General features: G+C 47.4%; 1 protein-coding gene across 1 annotated transcript in view; it reads left to right on the forward strand.

Moving 5' to 3' along the window:
- The window catches only part of KIAA0922 (KIAA0922 ortholog), a 172,919-nt gene continuing 171,980 nt past the window's right edge, over nucleotides 21,783-22,721 (forward strand). Inside the window, exons 1-2 of the mRNA XM_018061620.1 lie at nucleotides 21,783-21,962; nucleotides 22,639-22,709. Coding sequence (XP_017917109.1) covers nucleotides 21,839-21,962; nucleotides 22,639-22,709 — 195 coding nt within the window. The 5' untranslated portion in view covers nucleotides 21,783-21,838. The remainder of the gene's footprint in view (nucleotides 21,963-22,638; nucleotides 22,710-22,721) is intronic.

The following is a 22,721-nucleotide window of genomic DNA, read 5'->3' on the forward strand; positions in this document are numbered from 1 at the left end:
AAGGGCAGGCAGGCAAATTAGAGTGCAGATAACTTGTGACCTAAGGTTCAAGTGGGGAAGCGGAAGTTCTGAATGAGTTTGAATTTGACTTGTATCCTCTAGGTTGTGACCACCCCAAAAGATGTACAGTTGATTGGCAAAGAATGTAAACCATCAGAATCCTAAAAAAGAATTAAATAATTAAAGGGAGAGAAGAATCTATTAATTAGTTCTCTTTCCCTGAACTTTCCATGCTTGTCACCCTCCGTGGGCACAATCCTGATTGTTCAGTGTCCTCCAGGTGCCCTGGCCCTTCACACCAACACAACCACACCCAGAACAAGTATATTCTTCAAACCCTGCTTTGTCTTAGGCATGCCCTTCGAGTAAAGATTCCAGTTCCTGGAAAAGCATCAGATCACCTTCCCTACACTTACGTAAGCCACGGCTGCCGCGCGCTTCAAAGTCAACACGCGCTTGAAATTACCTGGTTGGAATACTGTGCTCTAAGTCCAGATAGACACATTCATGTCTCAGAAGAGGGACTCTTAACCTCAGTGAATGTAACCAACGGGGTGAGTCTGAGCCCTTCTGTGCCAGTTCTGGGCAACGATCTCCTCTCCCCACCATCAGGGTGGAAGAGAAGGAATCAGTGACTTGGTAACCGGGTTATACTCCCGTTCTCAGCCACAGGAAGCCACTATAGATTCTGTAGGGGAAAGACATGATAAAAATGGGTCAGAGCTTTAAAAAAGATTTAGAAATTTTGCTAGAGGAATGACATTCATTGTAGACCTATCGGAGGACGCTGGGAGGGGACGTCTGCGGCTGCCATCCCCACGCTTGCTGCCGTTTGGATCGAGTTTAGTGGAGGATATATGGGTGGCTCTGGTCAGCGTTCCTGAGGATACCACCATGGGTTCTGAAACACAAGCAGAAGACGTACCGGGGCTAGGGGTCCAAAGACCAGTAAAATTTAAAAAAGGGTGATTAAGTATACTTGAGGTGAACAGAGGAGATGGTGAAGAGCTCTGCCTCTATGGACAAGAGAGGTGCCAGCCCTCCTGAGAGAGTGGAGAATGATGAGACAGCCCCAGGTGACGAGGACTGGCCCCCAGCACTGGTCATTTTGTGTGGTTACTAAAGCCACTGGTCCATCCACCTGGCTCCACCACTCTGCTGCTCCTTGAGGGCAGGGGCGCTTGTGACAGATCTTAGCTTTGCACACTACTAGGCATAGGGTGATCTCTGCTGTATTTATTTTCGAAGTTACAGATTGTCATCATTTCATCTTGGAAGGTGAGTAGATGGGACTTCCCTGGTAGTCCAGTGGTTGAGAATCCACTCTTCCATGGCAGGGGGCATGAGTTCAATTCCTGGTTGGGGAACTAAGATCCCACATGCTGCATGGTGCAGCCAAAGAAAGAAAGAAAGAAAGGGCTCAGTTACTCTGGGTGAAAAGAGCACAACCGAGAAAAACAGAGAACTGGGAACTTCAGTGAGACCGGAAATGCAAACGTGGGGTGAGGAGGGGAGGGGAGGGAGTGAAGAAGTGCAGAAGTGTGGCCAGGCTTCAGGGAGGACAGCCTCACAGGCTCTGCTAAGAAGGCGGACGTGACACATACGCAGGAGGAGCCCATTCGAAGTTTTAAAGCAGGGAAATGATCGAGTCTGTGCCTTAGAGGGATCCCTGGTGGCAACATCAAGGGGGGCATTTCAGGGAACACGCATCAGCCCTTTTGTTAGTGGGGAATAGAGGGCCAGACATTTACGGGAAAAGTCGGAGTCGCTCTACAACTAGTATTAAGAGGATAGAAAGAGTTGAAAATGACATCAAGTTTCTAGTTTAGTTTGACGCTGAGCCAAAAACCAAGAGACGTAATCGAAGAAGAGAAGCAGCCGGGGAAGGAGCGATTACTCATTCGATTCTGAATACTTGGAGTCTGAGGAGCCTACACATTTCCAGGGACAGCCGTGGGTTTGTGGTCAGTAATCCGATGCTCGGAAGAGAAGCCGGGCCCAGAGACAGCGGCAGGGGTGGGAGTCAGAAGCCTGTGCCGGGATGGGGAGCCCACAACCTTTCCTTGGGGGGAGAGAAACAGCGAGCCTGGGAAATGGAGATTCCCTGCCCCTTTGTAAAGTTCCCTGTCTCGCTCCCTGTGATACAGATGCTGAAACAGCAGGACAAGTGAGTGGAGATGACCCCAGCATTTCCCCCCCCCCCCCCCCCCGAGCTCTTTACCTCCTGCACGGCGACAGGTGAGCCGCCCGTCCGGGCTCCGGGATGTTTCTCTGGGAGCTGAGTGCTGTGTGGACTCCGTGAGGCAGGCTCTTGTGTGGAATCTGCTCACTCCCGTGCAACACACACAGCCCTGAAACGCCTCCGCTCCAAGCCCCGCGCCAGCAGGGCTCTCATCACTCACCGTCTGGAAACGTCTGAGGACGTCGCGATGAAAGCCATCCCAGTGGTTTCCAGGGACCCCAGGCGGGATGCAGGAGGTCAGGCGCAGCACAGGCCTGGGGCACAACGGTGACCAAGTCTGAGGGAAGGCAGGCTGCGGCAGTCACTGCTGAGTGACTTCTCAGTGAGGAAGAGGAGTGAAAGGAGGCATTGAAGAATGGGACTTCCCGGGGGTCCAGTGGCGAAGAATCTGCCTTGCAATGCAAAGGATGCGAGTTTGATCCTGTTGGGGAACTAAAATCCCACATGCCTCAGAGCAACTACTGTGTCCTTGAGCTGCAACAGAAGATCCTACATGATGCAACCAAGACCCCGTGTGCTGAGTAAATAAATACATTTTTCAATGTTTAAAAAAAAAACGTTGAAGAATGGACAGGAAAATGGGTGCCTGCCAGACGTTGGGAATGGTAAGTGAGTGAAACAGGTGAAGAGAGTCAGTAATTAGAAACTCCTGTCATAAGATGAATAAGTCTTGGGAATGTAATGTGCAGCGTGGTGACTGTGGTGAGCAATATATTACATGCTTGAAAGTGGCTAAGAGTGAGTCTTAAAGGTCTCATCACACACACAACTTTTGTAACTATGTGAGGTGGTGAGTGTTGGCTAAACTTATTTCACGACGTACACACACATGAAATCACTGGATAGTGCACCTAAGACTAATTCCGTGAGCGTGCTCAGTCGCTCAGTCACACCCACTGTCCGGTACACTATGGACTATAGCCTGTCAGACAGGAGACCATGAGAGTCTTCAGGCAAAAATACTGGAGTGGGTAACCATTTCCTTCTCCAGGGGATCCTCCCGACCTGGGAACTGAACCCTGGTCTTCTGCAGTGCAGGCGGATTCTTTACCTTCTGAGCCACCAGGGAAGCCCCAAACTAATACTATGTGCGTGCTAAGTCGCTCAGTCGTGTCCGACTCTTAGAGACCCCATGGACTGTAGCCCGCCAGGCTCCTCTGTCTATGGGATTCTCTAGGCAAGAATACTGGAGAGGGTTGCCATGCTCGCCTCTAGGGGATCTTCCCCACCCAGGGATCGAACATGAGTCTCTTATGTCTAACCTGCTTTAGTTCATGTCAATTGTATCTCAATAAATGGAGGGAGTTGGGGGGAAGAAGCGGAAGACTAAAAACTGGAGGGAGAAATAGCTGTTGAGGAAACAAACTCAACAGTCATCCCATGAATATTATTACTTGATTAAAATAAGCCTTTACAGATAAGCACATTGAAGAGATAAGCAGAAATATCTTGCTGGGGATGCAGTCAGGGGAGGCATTCTCCAGGATGTGGAACTTGAACTAGCCCTTTAGAGGCACGCAGAGAGAGAAGGGAAGAGATGGGTTCTCACACAGAACGGTGTGAAAAAAAGAGACAAGCTTGTGAACAAACTGAAGTGATAATTGAAATGAAAGTGGGTACTTCGGCAACCTGAGATCCAACCAGTCCATCCTAAAGGAGATCAGTCCCGGGTGTTCATTGGAAAGACTGATGCTGAAGCTGAAACTCCAATACTTTGGCCACCTGATGTGAAGAGCTGACTCACTGGAAAAGACCCTGATTCTGGGAGAGATTCAGGGCAGGAGGAGAAGGGGACAACAGATGAGATTCTTGGATGGCATCACCCACTCGAAGGACATGAGTTTGAGCAAGCCCTGGGAGATGGTGAGGCACAGGAAAGCCTGGTGTGCTGCAGTCCACGGGGTTACAAAGAATCAGACGCGACTGAAAGACTGGAAAAGCAACAGATTATTTTTACATTTTATTTATTTATTTTTGACTGCGCTGGGTCCTTGTTGCTGTGAGGGCTTTCTCTAGTTGCACATGGCGGGGCCTCCTCTCTGGTGGTGCACAGGCTTCCCCCGTGGGGGCTTCTCACGCTGTGGAGCACAGGCTCCAGGGCACACGGGCTTCCACAGTCGGCGTGCGGGGCTCAGTTGACCCGTGGCATGTGAGATCCTAGTTTCCGGACCAGGGGTTGAACCTGTGTCCCCTGCATTGTTGGACAGATCCCTAACCAGTGGACCACCAGGGAAGGTTCCCTGACCATTTTCAAACTGGGAAAATACAGACTTGTGGGGAGAGTTGAAAATTTTATTTTATCACCATCTTAGGTGAGGGCGACTCCACTTTTGAGGTTGCTTGGAATCATCCTTGGCTTCACTTTTATTTTTTTTTCTTTTTTTTTCTCTTTAGTTTTTTATTTTTTTAATTTTAAAATCTTTAATTCTTACATGCGTTCCTAAACATGAACCCCCCTCCCACCTCCCTCCCCATAACATCTCTCTGGGTCATCCCCATGCACCAGCCCCAAGCATGCTGTATCCTGCGTCAGACATAGACTGGCGATTCAATTCTTACATGATAGTATACATGTTAGAATGCCATTCTCCCAAATCATCCCACCCTCTCCCTCTCCCTCTGAGTCCAAAAGTCCGTTATACACATCTGTGTCTTTTTTCCTGTCTTGCATACAGGGTCGTCATTGCTTGGCTTCACTTTTAAAAGCCACATCCCACAAGCTCTTCCTTTAAAATCTGGTATCTATCTCCGACTCCCCTCCTGCTCATACCTGCTCCAAGTCACTATAACCTCTAAGCTAGATGACCAGCTCAACTGGGACCTCACACGGGCTGTCTGATCCTTGCCCTCAGTCTACCCCCAACACTGCGCCAGGAGGACCCCCCCAAATGCCCATCAGATCAGGTCACTCTGCTGAAAGTCCTTCCTGACTCCCCGTCTCTTTGCAAAGCCAAAGCCCTGACAATGGCCCAGCAGGCCAGGCTCACTCCGCCCAACCCTTCCGCCTCTGAGCTCATCTTCCAAACTCTCTCTCTCACCACCCTGGCCTCCCACAGGCATGCCCCTGCCCTGGCCCTGGACCATACTCTGCCCAAAATGCTCTTCCCCCAGATAGTTGCCAAGTTAACTCTGTTCAAATGTCATCTTTTAAAGGAGTCCTACCTTCACTCCCTATGAAAAATGATCCATTTCTTCGTGCCCCTACACCACCAACGGTCATCTCCTCCTCCGAGTTACACAGGAGACTTTGCTCCAGCCCTTTTTACAAATGCTTCTTAAATATTCTCATCTCACAACCAGCTAGAGCAGACCTCCTTCCTTCCAGCATTCTATGGTGGGACCCAGGTCAACGAATCCAAGTACTTGCAGTCAGTGGCTTTTATAGCAGAATGCAGAGCGTGACGTGTGTTGTGACAGGATGTGCGTGCGTGTGTGCTAAGTCACTTCAGTGGTGTCTGACCCTTTGGGACCCCATGGACTGTAGCCCGACACTCTCTTCTGTCCCTGGGATTCTCCAGGCAAGAATTCTGCAGGGGGTTGCCATGCCTGCCTCCAGGGGATCTTCCCCAGTCAAGGATCGAACCCAAGTCTTTCACGTCTCCTGCATCAGCAGACGGATTCTTTACTGCTGAGCCGCCAGGGAAGCCCTGTATCAAGATGCAAAGAAATAAACATAGGAGAACATTCCTCAGAGAGACTTCTAATATATAGACATGTCTTGACCTAAGAAGAATCCACCCATGTTGCTATAGACTTTAAATCTAGTTTTATAAACATGATTCACAACTTGACATTTCAGGAAATGTAAACACCCATTATACTTAAACAGACTTGAATCATTCTTTTCTATAAACATAATTACACCTTTAAAAATTGTATAATAAGGTTCAAATTCCTTTATTTTGAGAATATACGCTTCCTCTTTCAAACATTATTGTTTTCATTTCCTAAAGGTTTGAAATTAGCAAGATCAAACAAATCAGCCTAGAAATGTACAGTAAAAGCTTTAATCTCAGAGAAGAAAGAAACAGTAAGGAAAGGAATCACTGGACTTGAGATCTATGGGCCAGCTTCAGGCTGCAATACCAGCTTGACTCCTCCACCTTAATGTTAAAGCACTAGAGCCCTCGAGAGTGTGAGTAGAAATCACTCAGCTCGCTGACCACAAACTGGTTCTGGAAGCCAGGCCTCCCCAAGGCTGGCAGATAATGTCGTTATTATACCAGACCAACCTGAAAATCAACTGGGATAATTATGCAGCTAGCCAGATTTTATTAGTTAGCACTAGCTGTTACACTCGGGGGAAACCAAGCCATGCACCACGATACCACCACTCTTCCACGTACAGTGAGATTTGAGAATGAGCCACGGCTATTAAAGTTTGAGTAACTGATCTGGCAATTCACCCACTAGTGGCACTAACTCGTTTGTTGCAAATATTAACTCCCTGTACGTATGTGTGCATTTATGACTATTTCTTAGCACCTGATGAGGAAGGTCTGGATCAGAGAAGAGTGGGATGGGCTAGTCTTCAGGAGTGAAGACACAATGGAGGCCTTGTCAGGTGAAATTATGGAGAGGAATGGCATCACCATGGTAACCAAGTTGGGACTTTGAACTTCTGAGGAGATCAACCAGCCTGCCTGCTCATCCCCAGGCTGTTCCCTATGCCAAGTTCCTAGTGACACTTACTCTCTTCTCCCAGTTCCCACCCTTCAGTCCTCAAGAGTCACAAAAATAAAGAGACGTTTTGGAGATATTTGTTCCATAACCTACAGTTATCAGGAACAAGAAATAAATTGACAATAGCTCAGGGCGTTCATACAGGACAGCATAGGACTGAAAATAGATGTTTACTCCTCACATTACCATCTGGGCTAGGAGTTAGTTTCCAGAGTAATTTCAGAGATTCTGCAACTGTTTAAATACCATTTGAAATCCTAGACCTCTGCTCCCAGGAGACCATCACGGTCAGACTGTTTATGTCTCTCACCAGTTGAACGAAAGTCACTTTATTATCTTAAATATGAACCCCCCTCCATCTTGCCTTCCTTCCTGTCAACCACCCTTCACCAAGAGATTGGAAGTGACATTAACAATCAGGGGACCTGAGGGCTTTCAGGATAAAGTCTGTTTTCACTGAGGTATAGAGATTTCGTGGGCTTGTTCTATATTTTCAGGAAAAAAGAAAAGACAGACTCTGAGACTTAAATATGTTTAGCAAACTTACTTGTGCTCACTTCAAACTAAAGAAGGAAGTGTGGCGTATTTTTCTTTTACAACTCACTGTCCCAGGGTCTTAGGTATTTGGAATGCAGACTCTGCCCCGTTGGCAAGAATCCGGAATCAATTTACAGTGTGTGATACGATAACACATGTTCTGGATCAGTGGCAGGGGAATGTTTGGAGCAGTAATTCTGTCTCCCCATTAACAGAAAGGCTTGCTAAACTCACAGCTGGAGAAGTGCCTAAAAAGAATTAGGCTCTGTGTGTATGTGTATGTGTGTGTGTGTGTGTGTGTGTGTGTGTGCGTGCGTGCGTGTGTTTATAAGGGCAACACAAAACCCAGCCCCCAGGATACATGCTAAATTAAGGCCATCAAAAATGAAATGGTACTTTCATCACAAGGATAAACTGGTATCAAGTCAGGATGACTACCTTTCTCAGCTAGAAGTCCTGCTCTATCTCTTCAGACAACTGGGCTTAATGCCACACGTGATGGTTCACAGCAGCAGGGAGAGAAAACAGCCTTAGACCAGTGTTTACAAGAAGAAAATCAAAAGAAAGTGTTCGTTTTTATAAGACACTGAAGGTGGGTGCGTTGAGGGGAGGTACAGAAGAGTCAAACAACGGGAGCTGAAACTTGATCTCTCTGAAGCATGAAGCAGAAGCGGAGTCCTGGCTGGCGAGCCAACCGGTAAGGAGACACGTGAGTACAAGTACGCAGTGAGCAGGATGTCCCGGCCTCACGAAGCCGCGAGATACGCTTAGAAAAGACAGATCAAATGCTGTTCTTTGCATAGAGGTGAGTTCTTTACTCACTGTGGTCAGCAGGAAGGACAATCTGTATAACGTGTCCCCACTTTCATATTTCTCTGTCATCTGTAGAGTTCTGTACCTTTCTATTTCCTTACGCTTTATCCTACGTACTCCTCTCGAGATTGCCCTGAATGCACAAATGATGAATGGAGGGGTCGTGCGATTAAAATACTTAGAATACAAACCTCATGGAGCCAATCATGGCTGATTTGGTGGTTTAGACTGTTTCTCTAATTCAGTTGATTCATTTAAATAGGCTGGCTTAAAGATCACGAGAAATCTCTTGAAAAAGAGTCAAAGATACAAGCATACAATTTTACCACTACTTGTTCAAAACTAGAACTGAAAGAATTTATAAAGCCACCTATCCATGTAGGGTTAGAATTAAGAACACACCAGCTAACTTTGCAGCCTTTTCCACAGAGTGACTCCCTGGTCTCCAGATTAAGCCTTTCCCGGTTGGCACAGGATTTCACCTGTATTGTTCTATCTAATCCTCTCAACCTGCGTCTTACCTTTTTAAGTTACCCCCTGGGCTTCTTTTTCAGAGGTGATCTGAAGTGTCAGGTCTTAATAATTGAGCAACATCTTCCCAGAGCAGCCCTGTCTTCATTACGTCAACTTCCTTTGACAGCTAGAAAGGCTGTCTTTGCCGTTTCCTGTTCAGAGTCCTGCCTGCTCTAAGCCACTGACCCGCACACTGGCTTCCGGCTTCAGGACTGCCTTTCATTAGCCACTCGCTGGAGGGGCAGAGAGAGGACTGGCCACTGAGCCCATGCCCACTGAGGTGATGGACCGCACTCCTCGCCACCTCCTCTTCTGCAGTCTTCCAGTTGCTTATGACGATGACCTCCTGGGCTTGCCTGATAGCTCAGTTGGTAAAGAACCTGCCTGCAGTGCAAGACGCCCGGGTTCGAGTCCTGGGTCAGGAAGATCCACTGGAGAAGGGCTAGGCTACCCACTCCGTACTCTTGGGCTTCTCTTGTGGCTCAGCCAGTAAAGAATCCACCTGCAATGTGGGAGACCTGGGTTTGATCCCTGGGTTGGGAAGATCCCCTGGAGATGTGAAAGGTTATCCACTCCAGTATTCTGGCCTGGAGAATTCCATGGGGTTGCAAAGAGTCGGACACGACTGGGAGAATTTCACTTCACATCACGACCTCCTGAGTTTTCAGGTCTTGGTTTGTGTTTATTTTTTAAACATTTATTTATTTGGCCGTACTGGGTCTTAGCTGAGGCATATGACCTCTTAGTTGCAGCGTGTGGGATCTAGTTCCCTGACTAGGGATAGCGCCCGGGCCCCTGCATTGGAAACATGGAGTCTTACCCACTGGACCACCAGAGACGCCCCGTGGTGTGTGTTTAAATGCACATGCCTCGTCGTTGTTGATCCTGGCACTCACACCCTTCCAGGTGGAGTTGCACGTCCCTTCCCCTTTCACAAGCCCCACATTCTGCCCAAATGAAACACCATTCTCTACCCTCTCCCGGCTTTATTGCCAGAAGTCCCTTTTGCTCCAACTACACAGCGCACCTTTTTTTCTTTGTAAAAATCTTTTATATATTGTCATTGTACTGAGTAGCTTTTCACAGAACCTATCATAGTTATCTTTGCCATTTCCAAGTTAGTGGATTTATTTGGGGTATTTCCAATTTGGAGCTATTTACAAGTAACATGGCCATAAATATCTTTCATTTAAAATTATTTCCTCAAAACAAACTTCCAAGAATATTATTATGTCAACTGGTATGGTCATTTTCTCAGCTCTTGTTCTGTATTTAGGTTACCCTCAAGAAGTATCCATTTGTCCTACCCTTAGCACTGTTAAGAGCGGGCTTCTTTGAATTCCTCCCAACACTGAGTTTTAATAATTTGCTTTGTTGTTGTCCTTCATTTGACCATCATGAAATGCCACTGCAGAGTTATTGCAATTCTAAGTGAGGCTGACCTATCAATAAAAAAATGTCAAGACTGAGATGTAGAGCAAAATAATAATTTAACGTAGAGCAAAAATAACTTCCAAGGGGAGGGGGAGTGGGTCACATTTTCAAATTTATCAGGCTGACTCAGAAGAATTTGCCTACACACTGTCAGAGAGAAACTCTTGATGGCTGTTTAGCCAAAATATGCTACTACTACTCTGGTCTAGAGTCTTCTCTCCTCACGGGTGACTGCCAAAGTCTCTTAACAGATTCACCAACCTTCTACTCTCCCAGTCCTTAACCCACAGCTCTGGTTTACGGCTTAGTTGGTAAATAATCTGCCTGCCATGCAGGAGACCTGGGTTGGATTCCTGGGTTGGGAAGATCCCCTAGAGAAGGGAATGGCTACCCACTCCAGTATTCTTGCCTGGAGAATCCTATGGACAGAGAAGCCTGGCGGGCTACAGTCCGTGGGGTTGCAAAGAGTCGGACATGACTTAGGCACCAACCACCACCACCAGTCTGAAGAGCTCACAGAGGAAGTAGGGTGGGGGAGGGGCAGGGGCCCAGCCTGCTTACCCAGCTTTCTCCTGCATCTTGCGCTTCTCACCACTGTCTGAGAATCCAGATGCCTCGGAAGAGCTGCTGGCTGATGTTGGAGGCTCTCCCTCCAGCCTTTCAGCCGCAGGCACCGCAGCCACTGTGCAAGGCTCACCCGCCGCTGTGTGTGATTCTGCCCTTGGCCTCTCGCTGTGCTGGAAGAGCTGCGCCCTAGTTCAGGATGCTCCTGCTCCCACCACCAGCTGTTGTTGGCGGCTGGCTGACTCAGGCTGTGTTCCCTGCCCTTTGTCTGCCTGCTGCTTGGTTCCTAGGGCTCGCTCTCCTGCGCGGCTGGCGGTCAGGGGATCCCGAGAATGGCCAGGTGCAGGGAACTGATTTTGTGTGCAGTGAAGACCCTCTCTGGTTGCGTGTCTGCAGTTCCTTTCCCTAGGGAGGGGTGCGGGAGCTCTGGGTTTAGCAGGATGTGGAGTCCTTGTGCACCCTGAGCAGGAACTGTTCGATAATCCAGATCAGATCTTAATGGAGATGTTCCTTTTCCAGTGGGTGGGTAGTTTTATTTTGCATTTGAAGGAAAAATAAGGAAGTCCGATATTGCCTTGGGCACCTGGGAATTGAAACACAAGTCACAATAAAATAACTGAAGTGGGGCCCTTTCACAACATGAAGGCACTCGGTTCACACTGGCACTAACGCTGACTGGTAGAAGCATCTTCGAGGCCATCACCTGAGCAACTCTGCTGCTGTGATCCTACCCACGCTTCCACCCGACCTCCTTCAAGCTCCCGTTTTTTCTTAATACAGGAAATGACAACAACCAACCAAAATGTGCCAGGCACTCTTCTCCAGGCTTATATATAGGAGCTCAGTTTTCTGCTGCAACTTACAAGGTAGACGATTATCTCCATTTTACAGGTGAGAAACTGAGGTGCAGAGAAGCGAGGTAACCTGCCTGGACTCCCAGCTAGGACCCTGGACTCTGCTGGCTGTGCTCTTAGCCAGCGGCCCAAGCCTGGCAGTCCAGGTCTGAAGCTGCAGAAAGAAGAGTCCCCCTTATCTCAGAACCATAACATCTGGCTCCCTGCTGCTGACCTGGCAGTTTTTTATTTGAATTTGATGTGCCAAACTTAACATGATTGTAATCTGAAAGCACGCAGATTCAGGAAGCTGTGAAGTTGCTTGACTCAGTAGATTTTGGAATAGTAAGAAATGATGAATTAAAAAAAAAAAAAGCAGGCTTCTTGCTCTCAAGTCATCAAGTCTGGACAGAAAATCATTCGGCATTCTTTACATAACATGTATAGGACATTAGAGGTCATATTTTATGGCTTCATTTAAAGTCAAGGAAAAAAAGCTCAGGGATCTGAAGTGCCTTGTTCAAGGTCATGAAACACATTTTCCAGAACTGCATTCAGATTGTTTAGATGGGTAAGTCAGCTAAGTGTTGCTGAAATGCTACTATTAGGATGCTATCTAGTTAAGGAGCTATTAGTTCGGGGAGTTCCTATAGCAACATGGGTTCATACGACTTATTTCATATCCTATATCAAGATTACCTCACATAGACAGATCCATTTTCAACAGTAAGCATGCCATTCTTTCTGGAACCGTGACATATTCAACGTCCAGAAATTGGTTGCACAGTATCAACATCCTCTTAAAGACAATTTGTTAGTTTTCTTGGTTCCATTATGGCCTTTAATCAGTGTTTCCGATTCCCATGTGCTTTACACACGTTTCTAATGGTTACCATCCCTTCAGTTTCCATTCACACGAGGATAAAGGCGGTTTTTCTCTGATGGTGAAAAACGTGGTTTCCAGATCAGCCTAGGTTTGCACCTTACTGCTTTGTGACCTTGGGCTAGTTGAGTTGAGTTCAGTCGCTCAGTTGTGTCCAACTCTTTGAGACCCCATGCACTGCAGCACGCCAGGCCTCCCTGTCCATCACCAACTACTGGAGTTTGCTCAAACTCATGTCCATTGAGTTGGTGATGCCATCCAACCATCTCATCCTCTGTCGTCCTCTTCTCCTCCTGCCTTCAATCTTTCCCAGCATCAGGGTCTTTTCCAACGAGTCAGTTCTTTGCTAGTTCCACTTCACCTATCTGTGCCTCAATTTCTCCATCAGTAAAATATGGATAATAATAGCACCTATACCCCATAGGGTTGATGGCAGGATTAAGTGACTTAGTATAAGCAACACTTTTAGGATAGGGCTTGGCATAAACACTGTGTGAAGGTTATCATTATTTCTGGAAGAGGAAGTTGAATTATAATGGAATCACTTCAGACTGTTAAATGGAGCTGAAAAAATACTATTTCTGCTTCCCAGATGAAGGCTGGGCCTTGTTTTATTACAGCTTAAGTCAGACCTTTAAAAAACAGTTTTTCTAAGATCATCTTCTAAGAAATTGACTCAATTTACAGAATTGGAATTCTTGCCAATCTTTTAAATGAAATCTCTATCTACATATTTTCCAGTAACAAATAAGAAAGAAAGGAAGAGAAAAATAAATTCTATTCTTTGTTCTACATTTTGAGTTCCCAAGTAGAACATTTTAATAGCACATATAAACAAATAAGTTAATGCAGTCATTATTTTAGAGGTTTACACAAATAACCTTCTCAAATAGACTGTAAGCTAGTATGTACAAAAGTCAGTAAAGGGACAAGATCGGTAAGTCCAAAAGTGTTGTGGCTTAAATGAAACATGAGAGATTTTTACTGAATTTCATCTTGACCTTAATTTATCACCTGGCAGGTGTATAGATGGGGTATGTTTTGTAGCTATGGATGCAATAGTAACTCATTCTTAATGACTATAGCTGGGCCTTCATAGACTTTTCTAAACCTTCCTACAAGCATCCTAAAATAAGCAGAATTAAAACATGGGTGGGGCGGGGCGGGGGGTGGTGGAATGGAAGTTTCCAAGTGAGTTCTCCTTTATCTTTGGAGATTGTATGATGCAGTAGAACTGGAGTCCAACTTTAACTCCAGAGAAACAATTTACAGTCAGTTTCAGTTTGTAGCATGTGAACTAAGGACAATAAGGCTAATCCCACCGCATTTTTGCAAGGTTTATGTGAGAGATGCATATAAAGTGAGTGCCCAGTGACAGTTCTCACTTCTTTTTAAAGTTTTTTTTAAAGATTTGCTTACTGTTTGGCCGTGCTGGGGCTTTGCTGCTGCGTGTGGGTTTTCCCCAGCCGCAGTGAGTGGGGGCCCCTCTCTACTTTCTGTGCACAGGCTTCTCACTGTGGCGGCTTCTCTTGCTGGGAATGTGGACTCGAGGCTCACGGGCTTCCGTAGTTGCAGCGTGTGAGTTCTGTACTTGTGACTCACAGGCTCAGCTGCCTGGCGGTGTGTGGGATCTTCCTAGACCAGTGAATGAACCGGTGTCCCTTGCCTTGCAAGGTTGATTCTTAACCACTGGACCATCAGGGAAGCCCCTCCTCTCTCTTTAGACATAAGAAATAATATTTTGTGCTGGAGAGGGTGTGCAGAAAGAGAACCCTCCTACTTGTGCTGGAGAGGGTGTGCAGAAAGAGAACCCTCCTACACTGGTGGGAATGTAAGTTAGTGTGGCCACTGTGGAAAACAGTACGTAGGTTCCTCAAAGAAAAGATAGAGTTGATATATGACCCAGCAACCCCACTCCTGGGCATAGATCCAGACAAAGCTATAATTATAAAAGATGCATGTACCCCTATATTCATTGCAGCACTATTCACAATAGCCAAGACATGGAGACAACCTAAATGTCCATCGACAAATGAATGGATAAAGATATGGTACATACATACAATGGAATAATACACGGCAAGGAAGAAGAATGAAATCCTGCCATTTGCAGCAACACGGATGGGCCTGGAGACTGTCACACTGAGTGAAGTGAGTCAGACAGAGAAAGACAAATTCATTATGTTATCACTTATATGCGGAATCTAAAGTGAACGTGCTAGTTGCTCAGTCGAGTCAGACTCTTGGTGAACACAGGGACTGCAGCCTGCCAGGCTCCTCTGTCCACGGGATTCTCCAGGCAAGAACACTGGAGTGGGCAGCATTCCCTTCTCCAGGGACCTTCCTGACCCAGGGCTCCAACCTGGGTCTCCTGCATTGCAGGTGGACTCTTTATCACTGAGCCACATGCCACGAATGAGCTCAACTAGGAAACAGAAGCAGGCTCACAGACACACAGAGCAGACTGCTGAGGGAAGGATGGAGGGGGAGCTTGGGATTAGCAGAGGCAAACTATTATATATAGGCTGGATAAACAACAAAGGCCTACTATACAGCATAGGCACGATATTCAATATCCTGTGATAAACCATCATGGAAAAGAAAATGAAAAAGGAAGTTTATATATATATATATATATATGAGTCACTTTGATGTACAGCAGAAATGAACACAACATTGTAAATCAACTATACTTCAATAAAAAAAGAATATTTAGATCAGAAAAAGCTGCCTCTTCCGGGAGGATGGAAGGACGCAGTGTCCTGGGCCTGTGGTTCGGGCTGTCAGTGGTCCTGCGGAATCAGAAGGCAGCTGCTCTCACTGCAGGCACCCTGGCACCAGGGCCTGGCTTGGTGCATCCGAGCTGGAGTCCAGTCCCTGGGCTCCCCAGACATGAGCGTGCACAGCAGCAGCCCGGCGTCTGTGTTTAGGAGGCGCCAGATGTGTGCTTGTAAGGACAGAGGGATTTCTGAGAAGAGAACACAGCAAGTACAAAGGCCCTGGGATGGGGATCAAGTCTGCTGAGCTCGGGGGACACACAGACCCCGGGCTGAAGAGCAGTTATCAAGCGGAAGCCTGTGGAAGATGAGGCCAGAAAGGCAGGCAAGGCCAGACTGCTCAGTTCCTCTCAGGACGAGGACAAGAGTATAGATTTTATCCTAATTATACGGGAAACCACCAAAGGGTTTTATAGATGATATGAAATCTATGTTACAGAGATCATTTTGGCCACAGTCCAGCCAAGATAATGTGATGAGTGTGGAAGCAGAGGGACCAGTAGAAGGTAACCTCGGGTGTCTCCATGAGCAACGGGGTGCTGATGTCCCAAGATTCAGAAGTCCGGCTACTGGCTGAGGAATAAAGGAGAGGGGAGTGCCTCAGGACTTGCTCAGAGAGTTAGAGGCTATAAAGGAAAGTGGAATTAAATAGACTCCTTGCATACAGTCCATGGGGTTGCCAAGAGCTGGACACAACTGAGTAACTTTCACTTTCACCTTGCATATTACAGCCATAAAGAGGAAAGAATCTGGGTCATCTGTAGAGACATGGATGGCCCTAGAGTCTGTCATATGGAGTGACGTAAATCAGAAAGAGAAAAACAAATATCGCATATTAACACACATATGAAATCGACAAAAATGGTAGTGATGAGCCTACTTGCAGGGCAGGAGTGCAGATGCAGACGGAGAGGATGGATGTGGCCACAGTGGGAGAAGGGGGTGTGGAATGAATTGGGAGATTAGGATTGGCATACATACGCCACCATGTGTAAAACAGATAGCGGGTGAGAACCTGCGTCACAGCACAGGGGGCTCAGCTCAATGATCGGTGATGGCCTAGAGGGGTGGGAAGACGGGGCGGTGGAGTGGGAGAGAGGCCCAAGAGGGAGGGGATATATATACGCATATGGCTAATTCACTTTGTTGCACAGCAGAGACCAATGCAACACTGTAAAGCAACTATACAATTAAAAAAAAAAAAGACAAAAAAAAATGACTTGACTTTTGGCTCCAGCAACTGGGTAGACGGCTTCCCTGATGGCTCAGCGAGTAAAAAAGCCTGCCTACGACGCAGGAGATACAGGAGACTCAGACTTGATCCCTGGGTCGGGAAGACCCCCTGGAGGAGGAAAGGGCAACCCACTCCAGTACTCTTACCCGGGAAATCCTGTGGACAGAGGAGCCTGGCGGGCTACAGTCTATGGGGTCACAAACAGGCACGCAGGCGCAGGTAGATGGCACCGCCATGGGCGGGAGGTTAAGAAGAGTAGGGGTGTTACAGGCTTGGATGGGTGCAATCAAGAGTTTGCACATGTTCAGTTTGAGACACTTAATAGCCATTCAAATGGATATGGCAAGCAGGCAGTTGGATATGTAAGTGTGGAACCTTAGGTTAAGGCTAAAATTCTAAACTTGAGACTTTTAGCTTATAAATAATATTTAAAGACACGGGGCTGGATCTAGAGAGGGAGAAAGAATACAGGACCAAGACCTGGGTCCTCTTACTTTCAAAGGTTGGGCTTAGGAGGTAATGGCTGCAAAGTAGATTGAGGAGGTGAGGACAACCTCCTGGATGGTATAGAGCTGTCTGCCATGGGGGCTGGGTGCTTAGTTCCCACAGACTTACAGGGATGGCCCTGGGGGAACAGGCTCTTCTCTGGAGAATAAACTAGTTTACTAAGTAATAAACACTGTTTCTCTGCAGCTATCGATCAGTATTTATTTTTGTTGCTTTGATTTTGCTAACTTAGTTGATATGATATGATAGTTCTTTTAATTTGCACTTGTAAAACAAACCAAGTATTGCTCTGCTGTTTCCTCTTGTTATATGAGCATTTTGTTAATATCTTTGAGACTGGTTCTTGTAAATGATTACGATTCACTTCCATTTTTGTACTGATTTTTCCTTTCCTTCACTTGGGATTGTTTTTGACTGGAAGGAACAGAAAACTTGACTACAATAAGAAGGGGTTGTTTCTGCTTACAAACAAGATGTTGAAAGGCAGACAATCCAGGAATTCTAGAAATCCTCTAGGATCAACACTTCACCTTTCCAGTGTACCATCCTCAGCAGGGGTTTGCTTCCTCAGGCTTATCTGAAGGCTGCCAAACCTCAGGGCATCACATCTATATTCCAGGAGGAAGAAAAACATGGAGCAAAACTCTTGTACTAGCTGAGTCTATTCCTCTTCGTCAGGAAAACAATAACTTTTCTTGAAGCCATGCCAGTAGAAGTCTGCTTACATCACATTGACCAGAAATTGGCCACATAGCCATGCCAAGTTGCAAAGGAGGCTGGGAAGGTGACTACTTTTTTTTATTCATGTCTCATTCATTTAATCATAACTAAACATGTAGCAGGACCACACTCAAGGCATCCTGTGTAAATCACATGCTAGCTTCTCTTCAAAATTTTTTACTTTAATGTTATTGGAAGCTATCTAATATAAAATTTAATCAGTTAATTTTTATACTATAAAAATGTACCTTTTGTATTGCATGGTTTTATGAATTTTTAAAAAACACAGAAAAGATGGGTTTTTAACTGTGGCTATTGCTGCTCCTGCCAAATTGCCTGATGTTCCAACAGTGGGAAAGGACAGTTATTCAACAAAATGTGTAGTTGGAGAAAGGTGTGAATACTTAATTGATGCTTCCTGAGATGAGATAAGGGCTTCCTTTGAGGCTCAGCTGGTAAAGAATCTGCCTGCAATGCGGGAGACCTGGGTTCAATCTCTGGGTTGGGAAGATCTCCCGGAGAAGCTAAAGGCTATCTACTCCAGTATTCTGGCCTGGAGAATTCCAGAGATGAGATAAAGTGGAATAAAGAGTGAGAAGGGTCCTCTTGAGTCATGGGGGCAGTCTGCATCTCAAGAGTTCTTGACCGTAATCCCTAGGTTTCTGCTAAGCTCAGGAACCATCCCTTCTGCGCCTTTCTTCCCAGGCAAGGAAGAGGCTGGTGTCCCAGCAGTGACTGCAGTGATGATTTGATAGGAGACTTAGTTTTGTTGTTTCCACTGGGCTGAGGCCATGAATGTAAATGAACAGATGAACTAGAAAACAGCTGTTACATGTGCATTTTCATTAATCATTCCCACTTCCAGCATGTCTGAGTGATAAGAGATGACAGTGAATGGCAGTGAATAGGTAATGCAAGGAACTGAACATCAGTATCAAACTTACCATGTACAGGAAAGTCTGGCCCATCCCCTCAGTGGGAGCATATGGTAATACCACTACTAGCATTTAGGGAGCCCATCTACTGGATGCTCACCCGACAGTATCTCATTTAATCTTCACAACCACCTTGTAACCTGGTGTGTTGAATCTTCTCTGGATTAGAGATAAATGATTTGGGCTTGACCTTTCCCCGTCAATTTTCTGTAGGATATGATGAGATATAACTCATATTTATAAACTTGCTTGGTTTTCATCTGTACTTGTTAAAAAAAAAAAGACAAGTGTAAAGTAAGCCAAAAGCATGGTCAGTATCTTGCATGTTTAAAGTAAAGGTTGATTTAGTTGCTCTTAGATGTGGCTTAAAAAAACATATAGATCTAATTTGAAACCGATATACTCTGGTAAAATCTCTCTTTTTTTTTACCTCCTATGTCTCTTTCATGCTTTAATCTTCTGTATATAATTTGCATATCAAGTTAAATCATGTTTACATTCATTTTTTTCAGTTAACATTATTTCATACATACTTCTCCATAACTCTGCCACTGTAACATTGGATATTTCTCATCTTTTCTGGGCTTCAGTTTCTTCTGCAAAATGAGGCAGTTAGGCTATTATTTAATAGCAAAGATTTTCTAGCTCTACTAGAATACCTATTATCACAGGGAAATAATAGAAACATAGCATGAATGACACGGGAGTCTTTTCTGGAGGAGAAGTTTACTTCAAAACAGGGATGCTACTTAATGGGCCATAACTTTCCTGTTGTTCATGAGTCAGCATGAAAAATACCTCCAGAGAAGGCTAAGTAGGTCAGATTTATCTAAGAAGACAGCTGTGTAATCCTGTATCCCTCTCCAACCCCATGGCACTGCAGACATACTTCTGGCTTTTGAACAACAGTTAAATAGCATTACCAACTCTGTAAAGTCCACAAGACCACAACTTGAAAAATTAAGCTGACCTTTAAAAAGCTTCAGTAGAAATACAAAATAGAGCTGTATTTATATACTGTCTATAGCCATTTTCTTCTATCTTGTTAAGCCATTTTCATTGATTCTATGGTATTGACTGGTGTGAAAAAGTTTCAGCAAAAAGGAAAACAGTTTAAAAATTAGTAAAAAAAAAAAGCTTTTGCCTGTGGCTGTTTGTTAAACTATTTAATAAAACCTGTTACGTTGCCAATGTTTGCTTGCTTTTCTAAGTAGTATGGTCAGAAGACATATAAATACACATTGTAGGGACTTGCCTGGCAGTCCAGTGGTTAAGATATCATTTTCCAATGTAGAGGGTGGAAGTTTGATCCCTGGTCAGGTAGATCCCACATGCTTCTTGGCCAAAACCCAAAGAATATAAAGCAGAAGCAATACTGTAACAAATTCAAAAAAGGCTTTAAAAATGCTTTACTTCAAAAAAAATCTTAGAAAAAATACATATTGTAAATAAACAGGTCAATGAGGGAACTTTCATGTAAAAACATACTTCGAAGGTACAGTTACTACCTAAGTGGTCTAGGCAAGTATTCTTGTCTTAATAGGCCTCCTTAACACAGTAAAAGATAGATCTTCAGAGCCAAAGGGGCAAAAGCAAACCTAGAGAAGTGAAATGAAGAGAAATAAGGGACATGCTGGTTTGGGACTGGAGATTATTGCTAAGGAAAGGTAGATGCTGGCAGGCAAGTGGGAAAAAGGCAAGGGATGGGAGGATACCAAAGAGTAGATAATGCAACATGCTTTTTATTTTTAACATGGAGGTTTTATATTTATGCTAATCTTCTTAAATGTTAAGTTCTGGCCAAGCAATTAGGTTATTTAACCTTGTTTAGAGTTATGCCCAGACAGTGTGAGGCTGGGTTCACAGTACTGTATTATGTCCTTGGGAAAGAGAGGATCCATAATTGATTTAGTTCCCTCCGCATCTGTCCTGCTATTCGACCACTGCTTTGCCATTGTCTAGACTCTAAGGCACCAGAAGCAATTAAACAGAGGATCAATGTAAGCAGACAGGTGTGCCCCGGTCACTTCCCCTCTTTATATTGCTCTTATTTTCTGAATTTCATACAAGGTACTCTGGAAGCAGCAAATTTACTAAAAATATCTTAAGACTGCCAATACTTCCAGCTTGTGTAAATGGCTGAATAAACCCTTGCTGGTGATCCCGTTGGCACGGCATTAACTTAAAAGAGATCTCCGATCTTATGTGTAATTTTTGGTTCTAGGCATCAAAAAATGGAGCCAGAAAACACATTTCCGAGTACCACTTATATTTCCGCGGGAATGTTACAGACAGGCAACTGACCACGTCCCAGACCGCAGCCAGATTTCAGAAGAGGCTGGCTAAAATTTGCAATAGTAATCCGAAGAGGAGTGTGTGCAGGGTCTTTGAAACTGTAAATCCTCTCCGAAGAGGCTTCCCCACCTGTCACAACTGGACGGTCTCCACCGAGGGTGCCGGGCGCGCCACCGCCACGCGGCGCTGAGGTCAGCCTCTCGGGTCTTGGGGGGAGCTCTTTTTATGCTAAATTACAGACTTCGCAGCCACCGGATACCCTCGCTGCAGACTGGCAGTAGCCATGTGGCTGCACTCGCCTTTCCGGACAACCAGTGCCTTATTTCCACTAACATCCTGTCCAGGGCCTCCCGCTGGGCGACTCCTCATCCCACCACCCACCACCACCGGGCGTCCCTGTGGGTCATAACGCGATCGTGGCCCGCGTGCCCAAACCAAGCGGAAACCACCCCAAAGTTCCTGGCGACAGTGGCCCGGGAGCCCTCCCGCCGGCTCTCAGAGCCCCTGTCACGGTCGCGGAAAATGCCCGGAGCCCCCGCCTCGGGGAGGCGGCCGCCGAGGGGCCTCGGGCCGGGCCCACGGCCGTGCTCTCCGCGCGGGGCGGGGCGGCGGCCGCGGCGTTCGCATTGTCCGCGTTCCCCGCGCCCCTCGGCGTTCCGTCCCTCCCTATCTGTGGCGCACACGCGCGGAGCCAGCGGCGCGCCCGAGGCGGGCCGGCAGCAGCTGCGGCGGCGGCGGGGCGGGGGCGGCGCGGCGGCGCGGGGCGGGGCGGGCGGGCGGCGCGGGGGCGGGCCCGGGCGAGGCGGCCGGGGCGCCAGCGAGCGGGCGGCGAGCGCGGCGAGCAGCCGAGAGGAGCGCGAGCAGCAGCATGGCGGGGCCCCGACGCCCGCAGCCCGGCTGCTACCGCCGCACCGCCGCGGCCGTGAACCTCCTGCTGGGCGTCTTCCACGTTCTCCTGCCCTGCGGCCGCCCGGGAGGGGCTCAGGGACAAGGTCAGCCTGGCGCCGCTCCGCGGGCTCCCCTCTCCACCCCGCCCCCCCTCTTTCTTTTGGGGGAACCGCTGAGATCTGTAAGAGGGCGAGGGGAGGAACGGGAAAGGGGGAAGAAGAGCGGCTGCAATTCCGGGCTGGTGCCCTCCGCTCCCCGCGGCGTCCGCTCCCGCGCCCCCGGCCATCCGAAAGCTGGGCAGTCGCGGGGCTCGGGGACCGCGGCGCGGACCGCTAGCCGCGCGCGCCCCGGAGCCTTTGTGCGCGGGCCCCGGGCGCCCCGGGCGCAGCCCCCGCTTTGTGTGGCGCGCGCTGGGGCCCCGCCGCGGCCCGGTTTCCTGCAGCTTTGTTCCCGGAGCCCGGCCGCCAGGGCCGCGTCCCGCACTCGCCCGCCGCAGCTGCTACGGGATGCGGAGCTGGGGTCCCGCGGGGTGGCCTGCCTTCCCCCCAGCGCGAGAGCCCGCGAGCCCGCACGCCGTCTTCTCACAGTCCGAGGGGCTGCCGGCTCCCACCGGGTGCATTGTGTTCTGCTCCGCGGCTGGCTCCTCGGGTGGCCTCCGCTTCTGGAAGGGAAGGGAGGCTTGTTTTGGTGAGGCGGGTGCACGGAGGAGACGATCGGGAAACAGGAAGCGTTTCTTTTCCGTGCATTAAACCCGCGGTGTGTCTTTTGGTGTTGGTGCAGCGATCGAGCCCATGCCGAACGTGGTGGAGCTGTGGCAGGCGGAGGAAGGGGAACTCCTGCTGCCCACTCAGGTGAGGACGGCC

Source organism: Capra hircus, chromosome 17 (genome assembly GCF_001704415.2).
Source record: "Capra hircus breed San Clemente chromosome 17, ASM170441v1, whole genome shotgun sequence".
Taxonomy (NCBI): domain Eukaryota; kingdom Metazoa; phylum Chordata; class Mammalia; order Artiodactyla; family Bovidae; genus Capra; species Capra hircus.